The 25,532-nt window shown below is 37.9% G+C and overlaps 1 protein-coding gene across 25 annotated transcripts in view; it reads left to right on the forward strand.

The window, feature by feature from the left end:
* LOC5571400 (PDF receptor) overlaps window positions 1-25,532 on the forward strand; it is a 219,402-nt gene that overhangs the window by 106,986 nt on the left and 86,884 nt on the right. For all 25 annotated transcript variants that reach the window (XM_021855679.1, XM_021855688.1, XM_021855693.1 and 22 more), the window contains exon 3: window positions 17,664-17,884. In XM_021855679.1, coding sequence (XP_021711371.1) covers window positions 17,779-17,884 — 106 coding nt within the window. In that variant the 5' untranslated portion in view covers window positions 17,664-17,778. The remainder of the gene's footprint in view (window positions 1-17,663; window positions 17,885-25,532) is intronic.

Here is a 25,532-nt window from a genome sequence, read left to right on the forward strand (position 1 = left end):
TCAGCGATCCAACTCATTTGTACTTCCATGAGATGATTGTACTTCTACAATATGAAAACATTGATAAATAATTAAGTTTCAAAAAAATCCATTTGATAAAGTTTTACAATGTTGCTGCGCACGAAACACAATTGCTGGTTTGAGCAGTTGTCGAAATTCGTTGCATTGTTATTCAATGCACGGAATACTCAATTAGACTTGTTTGATGGTTCAGAGATGCTGTATTTAGAAATTATAAACACTTCTTAGTGAAAAAAGAGAACATCCGGCACCTTAAAATGTCAAAAAGTGGACTTGCAATTTCATTTACTATCGTTCTTGCTTGACCCAATCTCATTTTTGATGTTTTACACTCCGTACCGAAAAAAATGAATTTTTTGTGGAAAAATCAAATAGATTCCGCAAAATACGTGTGAAGTGTAATGAAAAGACTTTCAATCTTCTACTAATATAACGATAGAGGTTAAAGTACATGCGTGATACTTTGCACAGGAGAAATTTAATGTTGTAAATTTTATCTAGTTTCAACATACAAGTTTATTTATTTAATAAACAAAAACTACTATTTCTAAAAATGTATATTGTGATTAATTACGTGTAATAATATGTCCCCTAACATATGAACTATTAATTTTGGTAATATCAGCGTTATTAGCTGAAATATTTCATACATCATAATTTTCCGTTTTGACCCAATCTCACCCCTTAGTCCCATTGTCACCCCCATCGACGGTAGCTACAAATTCAAAAATGCATATTTGCACGCATTGATACATTTTGTTATGTATGATAAGTTCTATAGCTGTTTTTTTTTCACCAATTTACTGTTTAAATAAGTAATATGAATAATATCATATAGGACATGTTGAACAGGTGGTTGGTTTGGGCACGCGACGACTCTGCTTATTACCCAACATTGTATAGCCCATATATTATTATTTTTTTGTTTTAGATAAATTTAATAAAAACACCTCGAAACTATATTCAAAAAAACTTAATATGGGGAATGTCGGTTCCCCAAGGAACATCGAAACAGTGATGCATTTGAACGCGTTCAGTTCGCGTTCCAGTTCAACGCAGCGATCAAGTAGGCTTGAACATTGATCAGTTCAAAAACATGAACCCATGTGAGCCAAAAATTGAATCCAATTAGTTTTGACTGATGTACAACAAAAATCTTTGTCAAAGTTAAATTTTTGATATGCATAATATCAAGGACTGAATGTTTTTTTCTGTTCATGATAATTTACGACGATTAATATATTGATTTCCCAAGTGAGCTCCAATCATAATTGCGAACTGAACGGGCCGTTCTTGAGCAACAGCAGGCTCTTGCTCGTAATGCAAAATGCATCACTGCATCGGAATATCTTGAAAACCTGATGATCAATGATCAATATCGATACAGATTCTCAAAAAAAAAAGCTTTTTGAGAAGTTGAATACTTTTAATCGTAAAAAATTGAAGCTGCTGGTAGAGGGGTTAAACACTAAAAAAATATCAAAAACATCTTTGACTACCCTTTTGGGATAATTTGCAACATCAATTTTAATCTGAAATGCTCGATATTTCTTGCCACTTGTAATCAAAAACATGTGCAAAAGCTAAATTGTACATATATTTGTACAGTATCTATAAAATTTGTGTACCTCAACCAATTAGTTAAATGACCAACAGAGGTCATTTCAAAAATGCATATAAATATGTAAGTCGCTTTGTTTGAAGTATAATATAGAAGACCATTTTTTTGTAGAAAAACTTGCACTATTTTTTTAATGGCTTTCCGCTAACTCTCAAGACTTATGATTTCTCCATATGGACACCCTATATAATACCATTTAATCGAATAGGTTTAATACTCACAATTCAATCAATAATAATGAGTTTTCAAAGAGAAAGGTACCTGTTTCTGATCATTGCAATGTTTTTACTGCAGTAAATTATTAATTAATCAAAATAACAATCTATCTATCCACATCAGGGGTAGCATGAGAAATGTATATTTTCGTATCGCCTGATCCTACGAAATCAAATTATGATTCTTTACGTGGCGATTAGGATACCAGATGATTTTTGACTCATCTACATATATCTACACATAGCTATGCTTTGAAGTTGAAAAGTGTTGTAAGTTACTCCGTTAATGAGGCCTTCCTTAGCCGTGCGGTTAGAGTCCGCGGCTACAAAGCAAAGCCATGCTGAAGGTGGCTGGGTTCGATTCCCGGTCGGTCCAGGATCTTTTCGTAATGGAAATTTCCTTGACTTACCTGGGCATAGAGTATAATCGTACCTGCCACACGATATACGAATGTGAAAATGGCAACTTTGGCAAAGAGAGCTCTCAGTTAATAACTGTGGAAGTACTCATAAGAACACTAAGCTGAGAAGCAGGCTCTGTCCCAGTGGGGACGTTAATTCCAAGAAGAAGAAGAAGAAGAAGGGTTCCTTCAACAATCGTATCAATGAAGCTGGAAAGACATTTAAGAGAAATAGTCTGCTATAATGAGATTCACTATCAGCACTGCAACTCCACGCTGAAAAACGTCGGCAAACAGAGTTGAAGTAATTAGGCGGTTACAAGTACCACTCGAAGCTACTTGCGAAGGGGCGAGCAAATAACGGCTGATAATTTTGCATTCCCCATCTGCAATTGACCGTTCCTCCGTTCTGGTCTAGAGGCACTGGACTTGGTGTTTGAAACAATCGTATACTACCGACGATGCAGTTGATGAACATTTCAGCAGACAATAAGAAGTTTAGAAGCCTAAGTGTTTAAATATAATAGATTCTTGATACCTCGACATTGGAGAAAGCATCGACTTGTAAGAATATCTTGTTTTCTTCTAATTATTGAAACAACTTCTCAGAAGAAAGGGTTTTTGTGAGCAGCTGGTTTTAACGACTTTCACTTTCAGCACTTGTATTTATCAAATTATGGGACACATCAGAAACAAAAAAAAAACAGAAACATGAACACTAAATAGAATACTTACAAAGACATAACTTCGCTTTTCTAACAATTTAACAATCCAAAAAGTAAGCCAACACTTCAATAGTAGCTAAATGTTTCCGTCAAATTTAGAGAATCATATTTCATCGAATTCGTATGATGGGCAAAAAACCCATAACTTTCTGGCTTATCTTTGATTCGGTAATTGGTTTACCCACATGTTGCACACAACTGTTCGTTTATATCCAGGTAATGATATTTGAATCAGAAGAACTCAGTTCTCGTAGCAGTCTGCTGGTAGCTTTATGTAATATAGTCAGAACATCAAGTGAAAAAGCGGAAACATTGTTCACCGTTAAACGATTCTTATGAAAGCAAAAAATCTCTAAAACACCTATTTTCAAATTATTAATCTTCTTCTGGAGTAACATGTAAGTCCTACATGCGAGAAGTTTGGGAGCCTATGGTCTAAGCCATTGCATTGATTTTAGCGATATAGTTTGTACGGAGCTAAGACCTAGATTCGGAGAAGTTTCTTGATATACTAAAGTGCGTCTTTTGTTGCGAAAAACTTTCGTGATTAATATACCAGGAATGGAGATAGAAAAAACAGTAGGGGGAAGTCCTTTATGCCCGGACACTTTTTGTTTTTTGGTAATATTTCAAAATCTACATTAGTGTTACCGTTAATTTTTGTACAGTTAAAAACATTCACATTATTTTAATTAAGTAAAAACTCACATGAGAACAAAAATAAACCTTTACAATTCATTTTTAAGGTGGATTACATTATGTAACAAAAATGGTGTGCACTGAAATGTGTCCTCTATGGCCGGACACTATGATTTTCACCATCAAAGTTTACACCAAACCCTAATAAAGGCCAAGGGGTGCTTCGTATGTCTTGCACATGCCTTGTGGGTTCAATCTTTGCATGATGTACGTAGCGTATAAAGCATATTAGCGAGATTATAGGTCAGTTCCATAAACTCCTTCTTGATCAGCGCCATACATCGATTTGCTATATCAGTCTATGTTGCATTAGCGATTGCTCGTATTCAGATGAAAATGTCTTCGGGAATTCAATGCATTTATAGTTCTTCACAATTTCATTGTCAGCTCGAAGGTTGAAGTGTGATCTTAAGTACAGTCAACTCTCCCTTACTCGGCCTCCATATCTGAATATCTAGTAAGAGAACCATAATAAAATTTGGTGTTCATGGCTACATCGATGATCCCTTGGATTGCACTGGTTTAGTATTCTGTTACACGATATCTCCCTAACTCGATGGTCCCTTCACTATCGAATTATGGAGAGATGACTGTACATCATATCATGTGGCTGCTTCTCGTGCGCTCATTTGCCTTAAAAGCATTATGTTTACAGCACTTTATAAGGCCTCCAAGGACCGAAAATTTTGTTGTTTATGCTTTATTTTTGTTGCTGTTTGTTATTTTGTACCCTACATTTATGAAAAAAGTGAATTATAAATTAGATCCCAGTTATTAGGTTAACATTTTCACTGTCCGGCCGTTGAGGACTTGCAATGATTTACAAAAAAGTTTGCTTTTCTTTGAAATTCTACATTTTTAATTAAACTTTGCATTGTGATTGATGCAAAACTTATTGAAGTCAACGTACGGAGACAATTCAGCTTAAATTATAAGAAACATTTGTGGCTAAACTTGTAAATTTCATACATCGTTTTATATTTTTTTGGTAGATTGTATCAGAGTGAAACTTTTAACAGCTACTGTTTGTTTACGTTTGGACATGAAAACATCATAGTTTGTATACACTGCAAACATGTGTTTTGGTATATTCCTGGAATACTAAAATCTTGATATTTTTATTCGTTTCTGGAAAATTCATACTGCCCGGGCATAGAGGCTGTCCGGCCATAGAGGACTTCCCCCTATTTCATTTATTCCAGATTGACTTACGGTGTCTTATTGAAAGTGTCTGTCTGTTTGAAACAGTTTTATCAAAGGCACGATTTTCCTAACTCTTATACTTTTTGAGTTATAAGAATTACCTTTCAAAACCATATTTCTAACAATAACATTTTTCCAAGTACCGCGAAAAGCTGAACATTACATATAGTTTGCAATTGGATTAAATGGACAAATTCTAATCTAGTTCTGCTTTTCTTGAGCTGTCAGAAAATTGAATCAAAGTGTCCAAAAGGTAGAGCAAAAATGAAATTACGTTCGGTGTCCGGAATAAGAAAAGTAAAAAAAAAAACAAACATTTTTATATAGGGTGCCGGTGCCATTAGTGGACTACCTAAGCTATAAAAAAACATAACGAAATAACGAAAAGCCTAAGCAGAGATCTTTTGGCGTCAACAGAAAGATTTCAACCTCTACTATATGGGAAAAATATAAAAAGAGTGATAAAACTAATTTTTTAACATAAAATCGCTTGAGCCACTATTGGTACACGTGTTCCAGTAGTTGCGCTAGTGCTCCAGAAGTAGACGTTTGGGAGTTATACAAGGAATTTTAAAAAAGGCAAATTTTTACACAGGTTTAACATTTTTCCCTTCGAACAGCAACTAATATCTTTCGAATGAAGCATTAAGAACATCTCTGGGTCTTTTCTTCATTTTTATACATTCATTTTAAAAACTGCTTCCATCCGTTGATCCACTACTGGAACACGACGGCAACTATTGGTGCAAGGGAGCAAATTTTTTGCGTAAACTTAATTATTTATATGACTTTTTGATGAAATAAAATGCTGAAATTTGGCAAATCGACTAAACTAGAGGCGATCTATCCACCAAAAATAGCACATGTCGTTTTTATCAAAAAATGTACGTTTTATTCTTTAGTCCAATCTACTGGTACATTACAACCATTGGTACCGGCACCCTATTTAAAGGTAATTCAAGTTGTTGAATCCAAATCTTCATCCACCAAATCTTCACCAATTGAATGTTGATTAAGCTTGATAACGCGATACAAATCATTTTTTTTACTTATATGCTTTTTGATCAGCTATACTGCCGTCAATCGCAAGTCAGTCCCATCTGTAAAAAATAGGCAATGGTTAATTGGGCTGACAAATTTTCAAACTCTTCTTCTTCTTCTTTCTGGCGTTACGTCCCTACTGGGACAGAACCTGCTTCTCAGCTTAGTGTTCTTATGAGCACTTCCACAGTTATTAACTGAGAGCTTACTATGCCAATGACCATTTTTGCATGCGTATATCGTGTGGCAGGTACGAAGATACTCTATGCCCTGGGAAGTCGAGAAAAATTTCAAACCCGAAAAGATCCTCGACCGGTGGGATTCGAACCCACGACCCTCAGCTTGGTCTTGCTGAATAGCTGCGCGTTTACCGCTACGGCTATCTGAGCCCCACAAATTTTCAAACTCGTTTCCCATATAAATTAAGAATCCAGTAGATTGGATTATGTTCAAATGTAAAGGAAACTTTCACAATTTGCTTTAAATTTCGGATACCTTACCGGGAAAAATGTAAATATGATCAGAAAAGGTTTAATTTTTGTTACATGGTGTAGAACACCAAAATCAAATCACCGAAGTCGGTAATTTATTTACCGAAATCTCAATAGCTGTACGTTCGGCAATCAGTTCGATAAACGAATGGATTACCGTAATTTAGATTAAATTTTAATTGTTACTCCAAATTGAGAAGAAAAATTAAGAAATTTAAACAGCATCACAGATTTCATTGTGTTTATCTTGCCTGACTGATGTCTATGATGCCGCGGGTGTTATACGCTCGAGAGACATCAGATTTCAAGAAGATTTAGCTTCGAAATTACACTGAAGTTTTGTTTGACATTTCTTGCCTACGTTTTTCATGGCTACGTCTTAGCAGGCGGTGATCTGACATTGTTGATTGAATTGTCAAAAATTTTCACCACATTTGTTATGAATTATTACGTATTAGAATTTTACAACTATTCTTAGTCTTACACTATTTCAAGAATGTTATGTCTAGAGTGCCTGTTAACAAGAGTGACGTCATGTTCCTGTTTTGACAGGTCTCCTGCTCGATTGGAACGCGGATTTGTATGGAAATGACAGTTCGCCGCTGTTCCAATTTTGACATTGACTCCACTCTTATCTAGATCCACTCTGGTTATGTCTATTTCTTATATTTTAGGTATCCAGATGATGAAATATATCAGGCTGGTGTTGATAGATTTATGAAAATGTACTATTTAAATTTGAATGAATATCTGGAGTTGGGAGACTAATACAGAAGACCCTTATATGCTGACTTTGTTGTTGGTTTTTATAAATCCCTCCAACACAATGCTGATGATGTTAGTCCTAATGTTGTATTCTTAACGCAGAGGCAATGAACTGAAGCATATTTTTGCGAGCTTGCAGAATAGTATTACGGATCTATGTTAAATTTTGGAACAAGCTGATAAAGTCTATTGATTGTTTCTCAAGTTCACCCTTCGAATCCCAGAGGAGCTGTAAATTCATTTGAATGTTCCAGATAACCAAACCAATAGATTAAATCTAGGATTGAATCGACAATCGCAAATTCTAAAAATCTGAAAAATGATTATGGCAGGGGCAACGCCGATAATTGACATGAAAATTCGACGGTAATAAAAATAAAACTTGTTACCTATAATTATGGTCCAATATTATTATCTACACCGTTTAGAATCTTGTCACAATCGCCATAATGTTGAACAGAGATTAACGGTTTGCCTTCCAGCCAGAGGCGTCTTTAACACACTAATCAGTAGGTTGATGATTTGGAAGCTGTTTAAGCATATAGTGACTTCAATTTGGACTTCAGGTTACTATGAGTTCCTGATCCTTGTAAAGCCAAAATGTATAGAGAAAAGATTATAAAATAAATATAAAATTCCTTATTTTGATTTTGTTAAACTACAATTTAAAAATTCTGACAATGAATTGTCCACAACAAAAATTGTGTTCATCACAAATCTTGCTTCGATTAAACCATAAAAATTATAGTTTAGGCAAGAAATGTCAAAAGGAGGTGAATCTAAATTTATGGTAAGCTAGCGTAAAAAGATGGATACATTGCGGCCCGCGGGATGTCCTGAGGGCACCAGGTTGGCCCACATGATGAGTCATCCTGAGGACTACTGGATTAACTGTTCTGTGTGATATTGGTCCGCATATCCGAATAAAATTGTCTATATACATATTTTGAAGGTTGATTTCAAAATCAAAAAACACTACTTTCAAACACCTGCGAATAAATCTATCTAGATGTACTATATGTATCTAAGTGTACGAAGTTCATTATAACTTTGTTGATTTGTGTGCAATACAAAATCTAAATATACGTGAATATAGTTTGAGGACTTCTCTAAGAATTGGTCGGCGTTAAGTCGGAGTGGACTAAGGAAAATTGGTTTATTCTTTCAATAGACGCGAAATTACCTTACCTCCTTATCACTTTGATCAGATTTGATGAATGTTGTAAACTGCGAAAGATATGTAACAAATTTACTTTGGATGATCAATAAAAATCCATAGAAGTATGCAGTCAGAGTGGACTACGTGCTTATTTCCATTACCATAACAGCGAAAATTATCAGCGTGCTGATGAATACCAGAAAATGGAAGAAATTTCAAGTGATTGGTCAGATTTTTTCATATCGAATGATTCATCTTCTCATCCGTCAATTGAAATTCATAAATATTACTTAATTCGATGCATTTGATTTTGATTTTTGATCATTTACCATATTTGGATGGGTGGTCTGCAATTGCAAAAATTTCTGTGCAGACAAAGCGAACCAAGTCTTCAATGCACTGGCCCTGCAAAACTTTAATTTTAAAGCAATTGTAATGGAATTTTCCTAGTAATTGTTCAGTCAGAGTGAACCAAATCACTGAACGTTGATCTTTGGTTCAGTCAGAGTGGACCAAGTGCACATACTCCATTCGAAAATCGTTTAATTAGAAGTTTGGATTGTGTGTTTCAGAAGAATCACTTCACATTCACACAAAGATGTGTTGAAATATTGAATCAAAATTCCAATGAGTAAAAAATACAAAGTGTTAGACTTTAAGCCCATTTTTCTCAAAATATTCAGAATGTCATTTGGTCCACTCTAACTTAACGCCGAACAATTTAACATCCAAATCCTTTAAAACATAAGGCAACTTGGTCGCAAAAGTCCATACATTGTCTTAACCCTTTTGAAGAATTATGGATGAAATTTTGCTATCATATATTTGCGTATGTGTTGCACAATCCTTCAAATTTTCAAACTTCATCTGTCCTCTCAAACTCGAGATGTATGTCATGTAAAAAACAAAAGAATTGTTATGTTTTTAACTGAAAATCGATACAAATATAACTTACTCCCCTTTGCGTCTGGTCTCCTCAATTATGTTTGAATCATTAGAAAGCTACTTGGAAATAATTCAACACTCAGGTGTTTCTCTATTGAATTTTCAATTTATTAATCATGCAATACAGGCCATGGTTTATATAAAATAGATTTGTTGCCTTATCCTACTGTAGTCAGAATACCATAACAATGTCAAATTCTGTTTTTTAAATAACAAGTTTAGATAGAGGCACTATAATAATAAAATAGTATATTGTCATAGTAACATAAAAAAATACCAGAACATATATGTTATTCGATTTTTTTTTGTTGTGTGATAAAATATCTCACGTGTATATCGCTATATGATAGTCAAATATTTTTCCCAATCCAGGAAGCCTTTCTCTGTCGGTCTGGTGCAGGCAAGTGCGAAAATTAAATTTAAAGTTCGTTATCCAACACGCCTCGTTGTGCAGTCCGACCCCGCCGGCCATCGTAAGAGCGGTATGTTATGCATAACATGTTACAGGTTGCAATGCTGCTTGTTTTCGCTAAATAGTTGTGGCGGTAGGGATATGTTTTGGGAAAAATATATAAATATTCTCTTTTGCATCAAAACTGAAAATGCTGGCGTAATAGTCTGATGTCTACATCCTGCGAAAACTGTAGATAACGGAAATAGAAGACTTCACACAAACATGGCTATTCTAATTTCTCTAATGTACAGTATTGGACAAAACTTTTGCAACTGTTTGATTTTCGTACAAAATGGTCTACTTTAGAGTTACATCTGAGTTATTTATGACCAGATTTGAATAAAATTTTCACAGTTCTGCACACATATCTTGGATTTCACCATACATATATATTATGCGCTTTTAGCGCTTTAAATTGAGTTTTGAGAACACTATGAGAAAACCTTCATTATTGCAAGGATGAAGAAAAAGTGTCTAAACTTTTTTTTGCAATCTACTGCAAATAAATCACAGGCTTCATCCTTTTTCGGAAAGAAACATGATAAATTTGTCACCATAAGTTAATGATCGATCGATTAAGTTTTTAGCTTAAACTATTGTCTTGTTCTTTACATTCATGCTCTTGAAAATTTGGCTTTGTTTCATCTTAACATTAAGATGCCTGACCGTTTCCAAGAAGAACACATTTTTCGTATTTATTACTGAAAACATCATCAATCAGTAAATTAGTCTTGTTAATCTAAGCATTGTTTGACATTGGTGTATTTTGTACAACAAAGCTTGCATAGCCTCGCTTTTTGTACACAGCATCAGCGTGAGGCTGTTTCTGACGGAGGTCAATTGGGAGACGAGAGAACAGATAAACCTGATTTAAATTTATCAATTTTGATTGATAATTACACCTTTTTATAAACCATCTCAAATCCAGACAATGACTCAATTTTCAAATACCTTTATTGCTTTATAAACAAATTAGCATAAAATCTATATTGTTCAGAAATTCTTCCCTAGCCACCAATATCAATATCGGTAATTACGCCTAACAGGTAGGTGAAGACACCGAACATCTTATGGAAGATGAAGCATGAATGAAAGTTTCACTGTCAATCTCTCAGTGAAAACAGAAAATATTCGATATCCCTCAGCAGTACTCCCGCCATTCATGACACTAGCAGCTGTTCATGCTACTTGAAACAATACTTCAAAAGTCCTGATTTTGCCATTTTCCTGTCACTGTGCTTCATTTTCATTATCCTCTTTAAAATACTTGTGGCTTTCTTCGCAATTTCTTTGCCCGTCAACTTCTTAGCTGTCACTGGCTGGTTCTGTCTGGCAATGATGTTGGCGATTCGCGCATATTGTTGTAGCTATATGTTGCTCTGTAGAAGATTACAGAGGGAGTAGGAGGGAAACCATCATCGGCGGATTGAACAAAAGCCACTTTACAGTTGGGACGCATGCATAGTAGATGAGACGCTATTGAAATCAGCTTTGTCCTCATATTGATCTGGCTGTGGCCATAACAGTGTCACTGAAAGTAGAAGTACTGTACTTCGCTGGAATTTGAGTAGTGGAGTAGAAAGGCATTGGGTCGAACAGAAGGCGGATTAAGCTAGGAAAAAGTTTTTCCCGTACGTGGGAAAGGGGCAATAGACCTTTCTTATGGGAAAAGAATTCAAAAAATCAATGGAAAACGTAAAATATTCTGAAAAATGCCTGCACTTGCGAAATGTTCTTTACTTATGAAGCTCTAAATTCATATACAATTGTGCAAAGCTTACATAATGAAGAAGCATATTCACAATTTAGACTTCCAAGTCAAAATTAATTGTACCAAATCCACATCCATAAAATAAGTACGTCAAAGTTATAAAGACATTTGAAATACATGTTTCCTTGCAGATACTTACTTTTTTATTTCTGAAAATCGTGCAATTTGAATTAATTAACTCATTACACGTGGTAAAGATGGATAAATTATGGGTTAAATTATTTAAAAAATAAAAAAGTGCTCGGCTGGGATTCAAACCGAGGACTCTTGTATGCTAGACGAGCGCTTTACCAACTATGCTACCGAGCCACTTGGTGATCCACTAACTCAGAAGCTAACAAGTTTCGAATTCAAATCCCCATCATAAGTTCACCCATGCTTTATCCATATTTATCACGTTTAATGAGTTAATAAATTTAAAACCTTGCGGTTTGGATTACCGAACAGCTCAATATATGCGTCAATACGTGCAATTTGGTTTTTGAGAGCTGTTGTGATTTTTTCATTTTCAGATTCTACGTTCCAAATTGATTCAAAATCCAAATTTACAGGGCAATTATTATTTCCTGTCAGTAAAAAATATGATCATTGGAAAAAGGGGCATGTATAAAATTTAATTTCCAGTGTATATCCAATTTTGTGGCACGGTAAATGGCTGGGCATGGCGTACCATTGGTACCTCTCGTACCTGCAGGAATAAAATAGAGCCCTTTGTGTGGTCATTGGCCTCTTGCCCAGCAACTCTTATCCCTATCTCCTCGTGGTACTGGCCGTGGTACGTGTAACCTTAGGGAAGATCGAGTAACCAACCAAGTAAGTGGGAACTTTGGTCGTATGCTGACAGGGAAGTTAGGGATTTGTTATTGCTTTAGCTTTTGCTTCTGCAAACCTGGAGTGTCTGTACTCTATGTTAGGAGCAGCTCACATCAGTGTATGTTTTCCATGTCAGGGGTGGCTGATCATCGTCCGAATGTCAGAGAAGGGCACTAAGCTAAACTGCGCACTATGGTTCTCCGAACATTTAGCGGGAATAATCCTCCTGAAATCTAGAGGGTTGGTGTCAACGAGAGAATACGGACCAGAACAATCGGCAAAGGCCATAGCGGCGGAAATGGACTAACGATTGGAAACTCAGTACGTGGAACTGCAAATCTCTCAACATCATTGGAAGCACACGCATACTCTCCGATGTACTGAAGGTCCGCGGTTTTGGCATCGTAGCGCTGCAGGAGGTGTGCTGGACAGGAGCAATGGTGCGACCGTTTAAAGGTAATCATCATCATCTACCACTGCTGCGGTTACACACGTGAGCTGGGAACAGCTTTAATAGTGATGGGTGATATGCAAAAACGCGTGATCGGGTGGTGACCGATCAATGAACGAATGTGCATGTTAAGAATCAAAGGTTGATTATTGAACTTCAGCATAAATACCATGCAATACCAATACCAATACTTCAGCATAAATGCCCACACTCCGGAAGCACTGATGATGACAAGGACGCATTTTACGCGCAGCTCGAACGCGAATACGACAGCTGCCCAAGCTACAACGTCAAGATCATCATAGGAAATTTAAACGCTCAGGTTGGCCAGGAGAATGAGTACAGACCGACGATTGGAAAGTTCAGTGCCCACCGGCTGACGAACGAGAACGGCCTACGACTGATAGATTTTGCCGCCTTCAAGAATATGGCCATTCGTAGAATCTATTTCCAGCACAGCCTCCCGTATCGATTCACCTGGAGATCACCTCAGCAGACAGAATCGCAAATCGACCACGTTTTGATCGATGGACGGCACTTCTCCGACATAACCGCCGTCAGAATCTATGGTGGCGCTAACATTGACTCCGACCACTACCCAAGTAGCACACGAAACATCTTCCAAAGAGATGCTTTTCAAAAATGGTTTCAATCGCGCATCAATAAAAACATCTGTAACCTACATGGTTCTAGTTCAGTTGCATATCAATATCAAGGCTCATAAAGTTTCATTTCCGTTCCAATGAACATGCATTTCACTTTTTGTTTGACGTTCAACATTTTTGAAACGACAAGATTTGCTGCAAATATCCTTTGCAAATAGCAATGAAGTCAAGTTTGTCAAGATGTTTCCAGCAACTTTTCAAACAAACTCATGAAACTTCTCCCAAAATGCCGGTTTTAATGTTATGTTTCAAATTACTTTCATTTAAAGCATCCGCAACTTGCATTCAATTTTCGTTTCCATACCACAACTCAAGAAGATTCATCCCAGTTGCGACCAAGTTGCACTAAACTACGTGTATGACAGCTAGAAGTTTGTTTGTTTGAATCGAGTTTCAATATGGTTGAGTTGCACCTTACGTATCATCTAACAACGAAAACATGGTCTAGCAACAGTTTGTTTGTTTGAATGGTGTATCTCATATGTTGCGCGGAAGTTTTTGCGAAAAGTTTAGATTATTTCAGGCGTGGTCTAATTTCGACAGTAATGAACTTGTATTCCGAAGGATGCAGTAAAGTTATAAGCAACAAGCTTTGATTAATGGGTCATGTGGTCGCTTTTATAGTGCATTGGCGAAGCAATTGTTCCAAGAGCTGGTGGAGTAGTGAATAGAGGAGAAGTTTGGTGATCTTGAGGTCGGAAGTTTGGTTCTCGTTCATATTTTTGTTTTCATTTTTTTTTCTCTCAAGTATTTTGCCACAAATAAGCAAATTCGATATAACTTAAATATGTTGCAAACAGACTCCACCTCTTGCGCTTTTTGCGTTGCTATTCAGTGCAATTGAAAGTCATATTTTCAACTATTGACAACTTGGATTAGTTTCAAGAGATTATTTTATTCTTGAGTTGAAACAAATTGTGCTGCTTGGGTGCCTGGTGATGGTGAAACCAGAGTTGTTCGCTGTCACTATCAACGCTCAAAATTTGCTGATTTGTACAGACCGACTGCAATACAATTCGGATCAATCTATATCACATCAACATCATGCTGTCTATTCCATCACTAGTGCATTGATGGCGATATACTATGGATATCACTGATGGGTTAAGTTTAGCCTTAACTTAAGTAAATAAAATGATGGCCAAGAGATGGAGTTTCTGTATCGTTCTCAAGAAACGCGGAAGTTCTATCAGAAGCTCAACACATCCCGCAAAGGCTTTGTGTCGCGAGCTGAAATGTGCCGGAATAAGGATGGTAGCATGGGATCTTGACGGACGGACGCGAGGTGATCGAAAGACACAGAAGGTCAGGAGAGCGAAGGCGATGGCTACGTCAGCACAGCGGACAGTGGAAACCAACCAGTACCCACGATGAGGGAAGGATGCCATTCAACAGCTCAAGAACAATAAGGTCGCTGGCAAGGATGGTATCGGAGCTGAATTCATAAAGATGGGCCCGGACAGGTTAGCCGCTTGTCTGCATCGACTGATAGTTAGAATATGGGAAACGGAACAGCTACCGGAGGAGTGGAAGCAAGGCGTTTTATGCCCTATCTACAAAAAGGGCGGCAAACTGGAGTGTGAAAATTATCGTACAATCACTATCCTAAACGCAGCCTACAAAGTGCTATCCCAGATTCTCTTCCGCCGTCTATTACCTATAGCAAGCGAGTTCGTGGGAAGTTATCAAGCAAATTTTATGGACGGCCGCTCGACAACGGACCAAATCTTTTCCGTGTGGCAAATCCTCCAAAAATGCCGTGAGTACCAGGTCCCTGCGCACCATATGTTCATCGATTTCAAGGCGGCATACGACAGTATGCTATGGAAGCTATGGAAGATCATGTACGAGAACAGCTCACAAGATTGATTAGAGCAACGATGAACGGTGTGTAAAACTGCGTGAAGATCTCGTGCGAACACTCCACTTCGTTCGAGTCTCGGCGGGGACTACGACAGGGCGATGGACTGTCGTGCCTGTTGTTCAATATTGCGCTTGAAAGTGTCATGCAGAGAGCCGGAATTAATAGCCGAGGCACGATTTTCACGAGATCCGGACAATTTGTTTACTTCGCGGACGACATGGATATTATTGGGAGAAAATTTGAAACGGTGGCTGATTCACCCGCCTTAACACTTCAGTCGTCGCGCTGTCGTATTTTGTACAACAGTGGTGAAAAAACCTCGCTTGTCGAGCACAACATCAGCGTGGTGGTTCTGATGGTGGCAAACCGCGCGACAACTGAAGGGTTAAATGCGAAGCAACAAGAGTCGGGCTAATGGTGTATGGCGGCTAATGCTGGTAGGCGGAACTGAGCGCGACAGGGCCCACCTAGGAAGTGTCACGATAGACGGTGATACTTTCGAGGTGGTGGACGAGTTCGTCTACCTCGAATCCTTGCTGACAGCTGACAACAATGATAGTCGAGAAATCCGAAGGCCATCATCAGTGGAAATTGGGTCTTCTATGGGCTCCAGAAGAAACTACGATCAAGAAAGATTCACCCCCGCACCAAATGCACGATGTACAAAACGCTCATATGACCGGTAGTCCTCTACGGGCATGAGCCGTGGACTATGTTCGAGGAGGACTTGCAAGCTCTTGGGGTTTTCGAACGCCAAGTGCTAAAGACTATCTTCGGCGGCGTGCAGGAGAACGGCGTGTGGCGGCGAAGGATGAACCACGAGTTTGTTCAATTCTACGGCGAACCCTGTATCCTGAAGGTGGCTTAAGCTGGAAGGATACGCTGGGCAGGGCATGTTGCAAGAATGCCGCACAACAGCTCTGTAATACGGTCGGAACAAGAAGGCGGGGGCGTATTGAGTTAGGTGGATTGACCAGGTGCACCAGGACTTGGAGAGCGTGGATTGCAGTCGAGGATGGAGAGAAGCGGCCATGAACTGAGTGAATTGGCGAAATACTATTGGTGAGGTATTATCATGCTAATTGATGTAAAACCAAGTAAATAAATAATAAACATTTTGTAAACAGCATATTACAGTTCATTTGCCGTAGCAGTCCAGATTTTTTACAGGTGAGTTGATTTCACCTGCTCATAAGAGAAAAAATGCTTTCAAACGGAAATGGATGCATAATATATCACGGGTTTGTGTTGCATGTCAAAACATATTTAACTTCTAAAAGAACCAGGAACTTTCCTACAAATGAGCTGATTGGGGAAACATATTATTCTGGGAAACCTAATTTATGGAAAAGTGGTTTACCTCGTGTGAAACAAAATAGATATAATCCTAATAAAACCTTTGTGAAATCCAACTTAAAAAGCTCTAAACCTCACTCAACTGGATTCGTTCACATTAAAAAGAGGTAAAAAGATAGTTCACATCCAACTGTTAGCAACCATGTTCAATATGATATAACCAAGTGCATTTTTTTTCCTTTTGGCATAACTGAGAACAATTTTATGAGTGAATAAGGTGAAATTTCTCATGTATGTATTTATTCCGAATATTTCATGAAATGTTAATGTTTAATAATTCAGCCTGTGGCATAACAAACTGTCTCCTCTCCGTGATCCCAAGTCCGTCACTGGGTGTAATCTCAAAAAAGGCCACGCTAGCAACACCATACATAAACATCTTGCAAAACTTGGTATAAATAGCCATCAACTGAATAAACTACCCATGCACAGAGTAATGTGTACGGTGAACAAATTCGACCACGTAATTAATCGAGTAGGGTTGCACTAATTTGATTCCGATAGCAGGTCAGCAGGGATCCATTCGTTCCCAAGCAGGATAAAATCGGTACAAGATGCCAATTTAAAATATCCCATAAAATGACAAGTGAAAAAGCAATAATCTGAAATTTTCACAATTGCCTACCATTTGAATTCAAGAAAAAATACATTGAAAAACAACACGAATTTCTACATAATCTATATAAATAAAAATGGAGTGGTGTTTGTATGTCACGAAATGGCTTACGAACGGGTCAACGGGTTTGGATGATTCTTTCTCCATTTTGTTCGTCAAGGATTCCGACGTGTTTGTGTGTATAAAAGTTCCAGGATATTCACCGGGAAGGTCAGAAAAACGAGAGTGAACGGAACTGTCATTTTGTATGGGACGATTCATAACGGCTTTCAACAGCCTACTTGATGGCAAGACGAAGTTTGCCGGGACCACTTGTTAATAATAAATTCCTGGTGCAATCTTTGACAAATCTAATCATTCATTTTGTCCTCTTCGTTTCATTTTCAGACGACCAAAACATTCAGAGTTGTTCTATTGCAGCAGTCCAATCAGTAAGGAGAGCTACGCACTCAGCCAATAAAGAGTAATACATTCAACTATCCTTCCAAAGTAATGATTCGACATGATCTCAACAACCAGTCCATCCACCGATGTATCGCAGTTACATTTAAATACAACGCTCGACTCATGTGCACTTAAATATGACGAATTCGTAATACCAACCACAGGTAAGTTGACAAATTGTATTAGTATTCGCCCTGCATTAGTTATCCACATTCATACAAACTTTTTTGTATGAAGGAGCGAATATTATTGCAAGTTTCTTGGTATTCGTCTAGATTATTACCCTAATAGTAAAGCATGACTATATAAAAAACTAGGTTTGCCGAAATCTCAACTGTTGGATTCTCGGCGAAACATTTTGCTGAGGTCGGTGAAATAATTTAAGTGTGTGAGGGACGTGGGTTCGAATCTTGCCGGTCTTTGATCTTTTTGTAAAGAATCATCATATTTTGCGACAAAAACTTCGAAATTTGTACAACTTTCTTTGTTTTGTTTAGCGAAACGTGTTTGGACCGGTAAATCTCTCGCACACGTACACACTTAATTTGTTTCGCCGAGGCCGGCAAAAATAATTTGCGAGAACCCAACAGCTGAGATTTCGGTGAAAATCTCGGTAAAAGCTTAAAGCGCCGATAGTGCTGCAAAATGTTAAATCAGCCCAGCTGTCAAAATTCGACGAAGAGGTCGGTAATCCTTTGCCGAAAATCTCGGCTCACTATTACCGAAATTCGGCATATGATTATTTATTGATTGGAAGAAGAATAAGAAGAAAACGCAGCTCATAAATTTTAATAATGAAAACAAATTTGTTAAAACTAAATGTTTTATTGCATTACAAATGTATAAACCACCACCACTATAAACATCTCACATTTTACTCATTTTGAGAAATGTTATGCTTTTACGTTTGAATCAAATTCCGAGTAGCACGATGACCATTTTTGCTGCAATTTCATGCTGAGAAGTGGAAGGTCCGGGAAATATTCCTAAAAATATGAAAAAAAAGGCTTCAATTATTGCTGAATCGAATGAATTGTACGCCCTATTATATGCCATAATACAAAAAACTATGTAAATATTTACATGTAGGCGCTCTGCACGTGCGTTTCCAAGAACGTTTTAATATATTCCGAGCACATGTTGGTATCTGCAGCTCTGATTTTTCGTTTTTGACAGATGCGCTTTGGCGAAATTCAGTAAAAATTGTTTACTGATTTTCATGGAAAAACAAATTACCGAGTCTCAGTTATTTATGTAAACTACCGATTTTCGTAAAAATATGTTTACCGACTGAATTCGTCATTTAAGTTTACCGAAAAAAAAATTCTACGATTAAATGTGTATGATGCATCTCATAGAATTGCGATTAAAAATTTATAAAATAGAATTGGGCCGGAACAAATCTTGAATTCTTCTTTTTTTCACCTTCCATCAACATATGTCGAGGGTGGGGCAATAAAAAATAAAATGTAAATTCAAGTAAATTTATTATTTTTTTACTCACATTGCAGCATGTTTTTGCCACATATACTTGTCAAATCAAAATGTTTTGAACAATAATCACGTTCACATTTTATTTTTTAACATCGATTGCATAAAATTTGTCATGCTTCCATTTTTCATAAGAACAATTTTCAGGTTTTTCAATTGTAATTTTAATTACACATTCACTTTGGAGGAATTATTAATATATTCAAATAAAAAACTAATTGAATTTTTACCCTTCACTTCACTTTGCAAAAAATATAGTAAATTTTTAAACGTTATCTCGGGTTTTGTTGAGCAAACATATTAAATTAATAAAAAGGAACGTCAACCAATTGTGTTCTGGATATTTAAAATTTAGGGACCCTGTAAAAATGTTGCACTTGAATTTGATCAATTTTAGATTGTTTTACTTTGATTTTACATGCTTCGAGTAGGCAAAAAAAAAGAGCTTAGTACAGTCGCCTCTCCACATCTCGATATCGAAGCGACCATCGAGATACGGAGAGATTTTTAATGAATACTAGATTGAAAATCATTCCGTTACCAGAAAAATAATAAAGAAGCAGACGTCATCTCGCGTTCTGACATTGTTTTGAATCACTAAAATCTAGTCTAATCACCTTTGATTATGGTCATATCGACATAAGGAGAGAAAAATTGGAACAAAAAATCAACAGGAGCACATCGAGTTATTGAGATATCGAGATAAGAAGGATATCGAGATAAGCAGGATATCGAGATATGGAGAGAGAGAAAATGTATGCAGACTGAAGGGACCGAAGAAATCATCGACATAGGGAGAGATATCGAGATATGGATATCTGAAAGTGATGTTAACTTGATAGATATAAGAGAAAAGATCTGAAAATGATATCTCAAATTTACTCCTGGAATTCCATAACAATATCATATTTAGCATTTGTAAAATCTAACCAATAGTAGTGAGCTATTCATTAGATCTGCATACAACAAATTTTGCCATGGCACAGAAGTTCCAGGAATAAAGATTTGAAATTATCTTTATATATATTGTATCTCATGTCAATCCAATCAATATCACGTTTTGATGGTCAGCACTTCGCTTCTGCTCCACTTGATTTAAATAAAATTGAAGAAAACACTCGGCTGGTTAGCCGTAAACAATAAAACATAATTAAAAAGCATAACTACCCAACTAACAATTCAGAGCCACAAATAAGCATACATGTTTAATTATTGTAAAGTAATGGTGATAGCAGCTTAAGAAAATTTTGCCCTATAAGGAGCTGAGAAATTGCTCTTTAAATGCAAACTTAGATCAATGTTCAGCGGTATGCATTGGGATGAACAAAAGTTGAATCCCCACTTATTGAAGGTTTCCAAAGATTTTCAAAAGATTCGACTATTCAAGATTGTAACGTAATTGTAACGAACTTGTAACGTAATTATAACGTAATTGTAACGTAATTGAAACATAATTGTAACGTAAATGTAACGTAATTATAACGGAATTGTAACGTAATAATAAGGTAATTGTAACTTATAACTTAATTGTAACTTATAACTTAATTGTAACGTAATTGTAACGTAATTGTAAGATTCTATACCATTATCCGGAATACCATTAAACGCAATGCAATTTACCGGAATACCATTTACCAGAATGTACCATTACCCGGAAAAACCATTTACCGCAATGCACCATTACCCGGAAAACCAAATCAGTTTGTTTTAAACTGTTTAAGTTACATAAGTTTGGTTCCAGTTTATACAGGTTAAATTTAATTCATAGTACTTTTGCTGTTGTTAAAACCTTAAATAAGTTAACAGCTGAGAATGTGGACAGCAATGAGTATCAGGTATCAGAAGGCCGGCTCCAAAGGCACGTTCCCCACCAGTTGGGAGATTTGTGCCATCGCCATATTTGAGCCTATTTCATCATCTACCCGATGGGAGAGGAAAGGGAAGGGAAAGATGGGAGGAAATAGGAGTGGGGTCCCTTGAAGAGGGAAGCTCGCATAAGCGAAATGAGAGCATGTAGCTCCATACCACAATGGGTTCGAACAGCGCCCTAAAAAGGACACTGCAGAACGCATGAGCGTAAAGAGAGCCTATAGCTCATTACCACAGCGGGTTAAGAATAACAGAATATCCTGAAGATTCAGGCCTCTGAATTCAGTTTCATTTAATAAGTGTTTACCAAGTAATTGGAATCGCATTTGCGAAAAAACTGGACAGTTACATATCAGGTGATACGAAGTTCCATAATCGGAGTCACAACTATCACACACAAATGAGTCAGCACGCTGAATATTTGCCATGTGATAGTTGAGTCGGCAGTGGCCTGTCAACGCTCTGACCAAGAGACTGCAATTCTGCTTTGACAGATTTGTTAAATACTTCGCCACCCTTGGAGATGGCTCAGTAATGTACAATTTTGTTTGACGACATGACTCCAAACTATTCCAATATTGCTTGTGCTGAGTTGCCGCCCAAGAGTTTATCTGAAGCTTCACCCAGCACTTGGAAATTGGAATAGCTGGCTCAGGGCCAATGAAGTCATGTGATGCTCCATCGCGAGCTAGCTCATCAGCCAATTCATTTCCAGCGATGGAAGAATGGCCAGGTACCCATACAAGGTTTACAGAGTTGACTGAATTCAGTTCCTCAATTTGAGTTCGACATGCGATAACAAGCTTCGACCTTGAGTTGGTCGAAGCAAGAGCTTTTATAGCAGCCTGACTATCTGAACAGAAGTATATGACTTTACCCATTACGCGCTGTTGAAGTGCTGATTGCACTCCACACAAAAGAGCAAATATTTCCGCCTGAAAAACGGTGCAGTTTCTACCAAGTGAGTAAAACTGATTCAGCCTTAGCTCACGGGAGTATACTCCTGCACCAGCTCTACCTTCAAGAAGGGAGCCATCAGTGTAACATACTATATTGTTAGATATACTTCTTTCCAAATAGCTAGACGTCCACTCTTCCCGTGAAGGGAATTGTAAGGTAAATGTCCTGTAAGGAAAGTGACAAGCAATTGTGAGATCACTTGGAGCAAGGACAATTTTGTCCCAATTCACCAAAAGTGGAAACAACGAAGTGTGTGTAGATCTACGATTCACTGGATTTTTCTCCAGTAGATCCAGTACCCATAAACGGTAAGAGCAAGGAAGTGCTTCTTGTTTAAGGTGTATGTGTAGTGGCGCAACGTCGAAAAGGGCCTCGAGCGCTGCTGTGGGAGTTGTAGAGAACGCACCAGACATCGCCATCAAGCACATACTTTGGAGATGGTCCAATTTTGATTGGATTGTTCTCACTTCGCCCTATTGCCACCACACAAGACATCCATATGCCAATATTGGTCGAACAACTGTTGTGTAAATCCATTTGATATATTTGGGTTTGAGGCCCCAAGTTTTACCAAAGGTTCGCCGGCATTGACCGAAGGCCATGCAAGCTTTTTTGACTCTGAAATCAATGTGAGGTGTCCATGAAAGTTTGGAATCTAGAATGACTCCGACATACTTTACTTGATCAGTCACATTAATCTCAGTGCCAAAAAGACTCAAAGGTCGAATTCCATCGCGGTTTCGTCTTTCCGTAAAAAGAACAATAGAAGTTTTATTCGGGTTAACCGAAAGGCCATATTGGCGACACCAACTCTCGACTACCTGAAGAGCACTTTGCATCAGGTCGAATAGGGTGCTTATGCACATACCAACTATCAAAGATAGATAGTCGTCGGCAAATCCATAAGTTGGAAAACCGCAATTATTGAGTTGCCTCAATAGCGTATCTGCTACGAGATTCCACAAAAGTGGTGATAAGACTCCCCCTTGGGGGCATCCGCAAACACTCAATTTTCGAATCGCTGCTTGACGCAATGTCGAGAAGAGATGTCGGTTTTTGAGCATTTGATGAATCCAATTGGTAATCATTGTAGGTAGCCCATGGTTTCGTGCGGCTTCCAATATGGCATCGAAAGACACGTTATCAAAGGCACCCTCAATATCTAAGAAAACACCCAAGCAGGATTGCTTCTGAGCGAATGCTTTCTCGATATCGTATACAACTTTGTGTAAGAGAGTCACAGTGGACTTTCCAGATTGGTAAGTGTAATATTTGCGTCCGTCTCTGTCACCCGTTGCAACCTAACTAACTTCCCCCTTCACGTCCACGTTCAAGGCTCTTATAAAGTAAGGTATCATCTCTTTGCGATCAAGGATAATCAACATATGAAAGGTAGATATTATTAATACACTACAACCCCTCCTTTGAAATAAAAATGCAAATTTGTTTAAAGAGTTCAATTTCATGTAATTCATCGTATTTCTTCGTACATCAATACGACACGAAGTCTTGATATTTCATCGGTGCATTTCTAGTCCGTTTTATAGCTGGCGATCTGCGTGAAGTTGTGGCCGAAGCTTTTGCGTCATCTGATTCCATTCTAGACTCTATTTCGCTTCGAACCGCTGGTGGTGTAGAATCTTGAACACCTTGATAATCTTGAAGTTCATCGGAGGTTTCGTTTTGGGTTTCGTGATCCTCAATCTTCTTTAGATGCGACGCACTTCTCCTATACTGTTTACCAGTAACTTTCGATTGTATGAGGGTATCCGTTCCTTCTTTTCGCTGAACAACGAATTCTTCATTAGCGAAATCTGTATCCAATTTGTTTGATTTTCGCATGCGTTTAGCGAGCACGGTATCACCCTGTTGTATCTCGCTTTCCTTAGCCTGCCGTCGTCTATCGCTGTACTCCTTTCCCTTTTCTTTAATGACAGCATCTCTTTCGCGAACACTATCATCTTCCAAGAAATTTGAAATTGTTGGAAGCTTGCTTTTGATTTGACGTCCAAACATCAATTCTCCGGGTGACTTTCCCGTGGATGGATGCTTTGAAGAATGGTATGTTAGTAAGTAGAGTCGCAGTTCATTCCTCCAATCTTTCCCGAGTTCCTGTGAAATGCGCAATCGCTTTAAAATTGAACGGTTTTGGCGTTCAACCTCTCCGTTGGATTGAGGCCAGTACGGAATTGTATTCAGCAGCTTAATACCATTAGTCGAACAAAACTCTCGGAATTCTACACAATCTGAGCTAATCTGTGGCGCATTGTCGGCTTTCAAAACCGATGGAATACCGTACCGACTGAACATGATCATCAACTCTCGAGTAACATCTTTCGTGGTTGTTGTTTCCATTTCAATGACTTCCATATAACGACTGTAGCAGTCAACTACAACCAATAAATGTTGACCTTCAGGAAGTGGTCCCAAGAAGTCAAGCGCCAGCGTTTGCCATGGCGATGAAGGAAGCCGACTACGATGCATCGGTTCTGGTGGTTCAGGAGCGGCTACTAATACACAGCCCCTACATCGTTTAACCTTCCTGTTGCATTCGGGTCAATATGACCCGAAACCGACTTTTGAGCACTTGTAACTTTTAAACGGAACCACCTAGCGCTTTGAAACTTTGTGACATTTCCTATTTTCTGGAAAACTGTGTTTAGGCAAAAAATCAAATTTCTAGCATGTTTCTGAAGGGCGCCACAAAAAAAGTTACACTTAAGGCATTCGGGTCATATTGACCCGGATTTGACATTGAAATTTTGTAGGTATTTTCCAGCCCAATTTCAAACTTTTTATACTCAAAAGAATCGTCAGTTCATGAATTTTATGAATTTGAGCGGTAAACTAAGATTGACCGGGTTTAACGGCTTTGAATCGGCGACAAACGGATCAAGGTTTAGCCATTCTTGGAAGACCCCGGAAATGTGGCCAATTTGCTATTCCCGTTGAAACCAGCCATGCGACATATCAAAATTTGCAGAATTTCATACAAAACACATCCGAGGTAATCTGAGCAGCCTTGGGCCATGTTTTGGCTACTCGGTGGCCAAATAATCGGTTCCGTGGGTTCCAGAGGTCCCAGTAAAGTGGCCAATTTGAAATATCCATAGAACCCTGCCATGCGACATATCAAATTTTGCAGAATTTCGTGTAAGAAACATCCAAGGTAATTCGAGCAGCCCAGATTCACGCTTTGGCTACTCGGTGGCCAAATAACCGGTTCCGTAGGTTCTAGAGGTCCCAGTAAAGTGGCCAATTTGAAATTTCCATAGAACCCTGCCATGCGACGTATCAAAATTGGCAGAATTTCGTGTAAAAAACATCCGAGGTAATCTGAGCAGCCCTGGGACATGTTTTGGCTACTCGGTGGCCAAATAATTGGTTCCGTAGGTTTCAGAGGTCCCAGTAAAGTGGCCAATTTGAAATTTCCATAGAATCCTGCCATGCGACATATCAAATTTTGCAGAATTTCGTGTAAGAAACATCCAA

This window comes from Aedes aegypti, chromosome 3 (assembly GCF_002204515.2).
Source record: "Aedes aegypti strain LVP_AGWG chromosome 3, AaegL5.0 Primary Assembly, whole genome shotgun sequence".
NCBI classification, from domain to species: domain Eukaryota; kingdom Metazoa; phylum Arthropoda; class Insecta; order Diptera; family Culicidae; genus Aedes; species Aedes aegypti.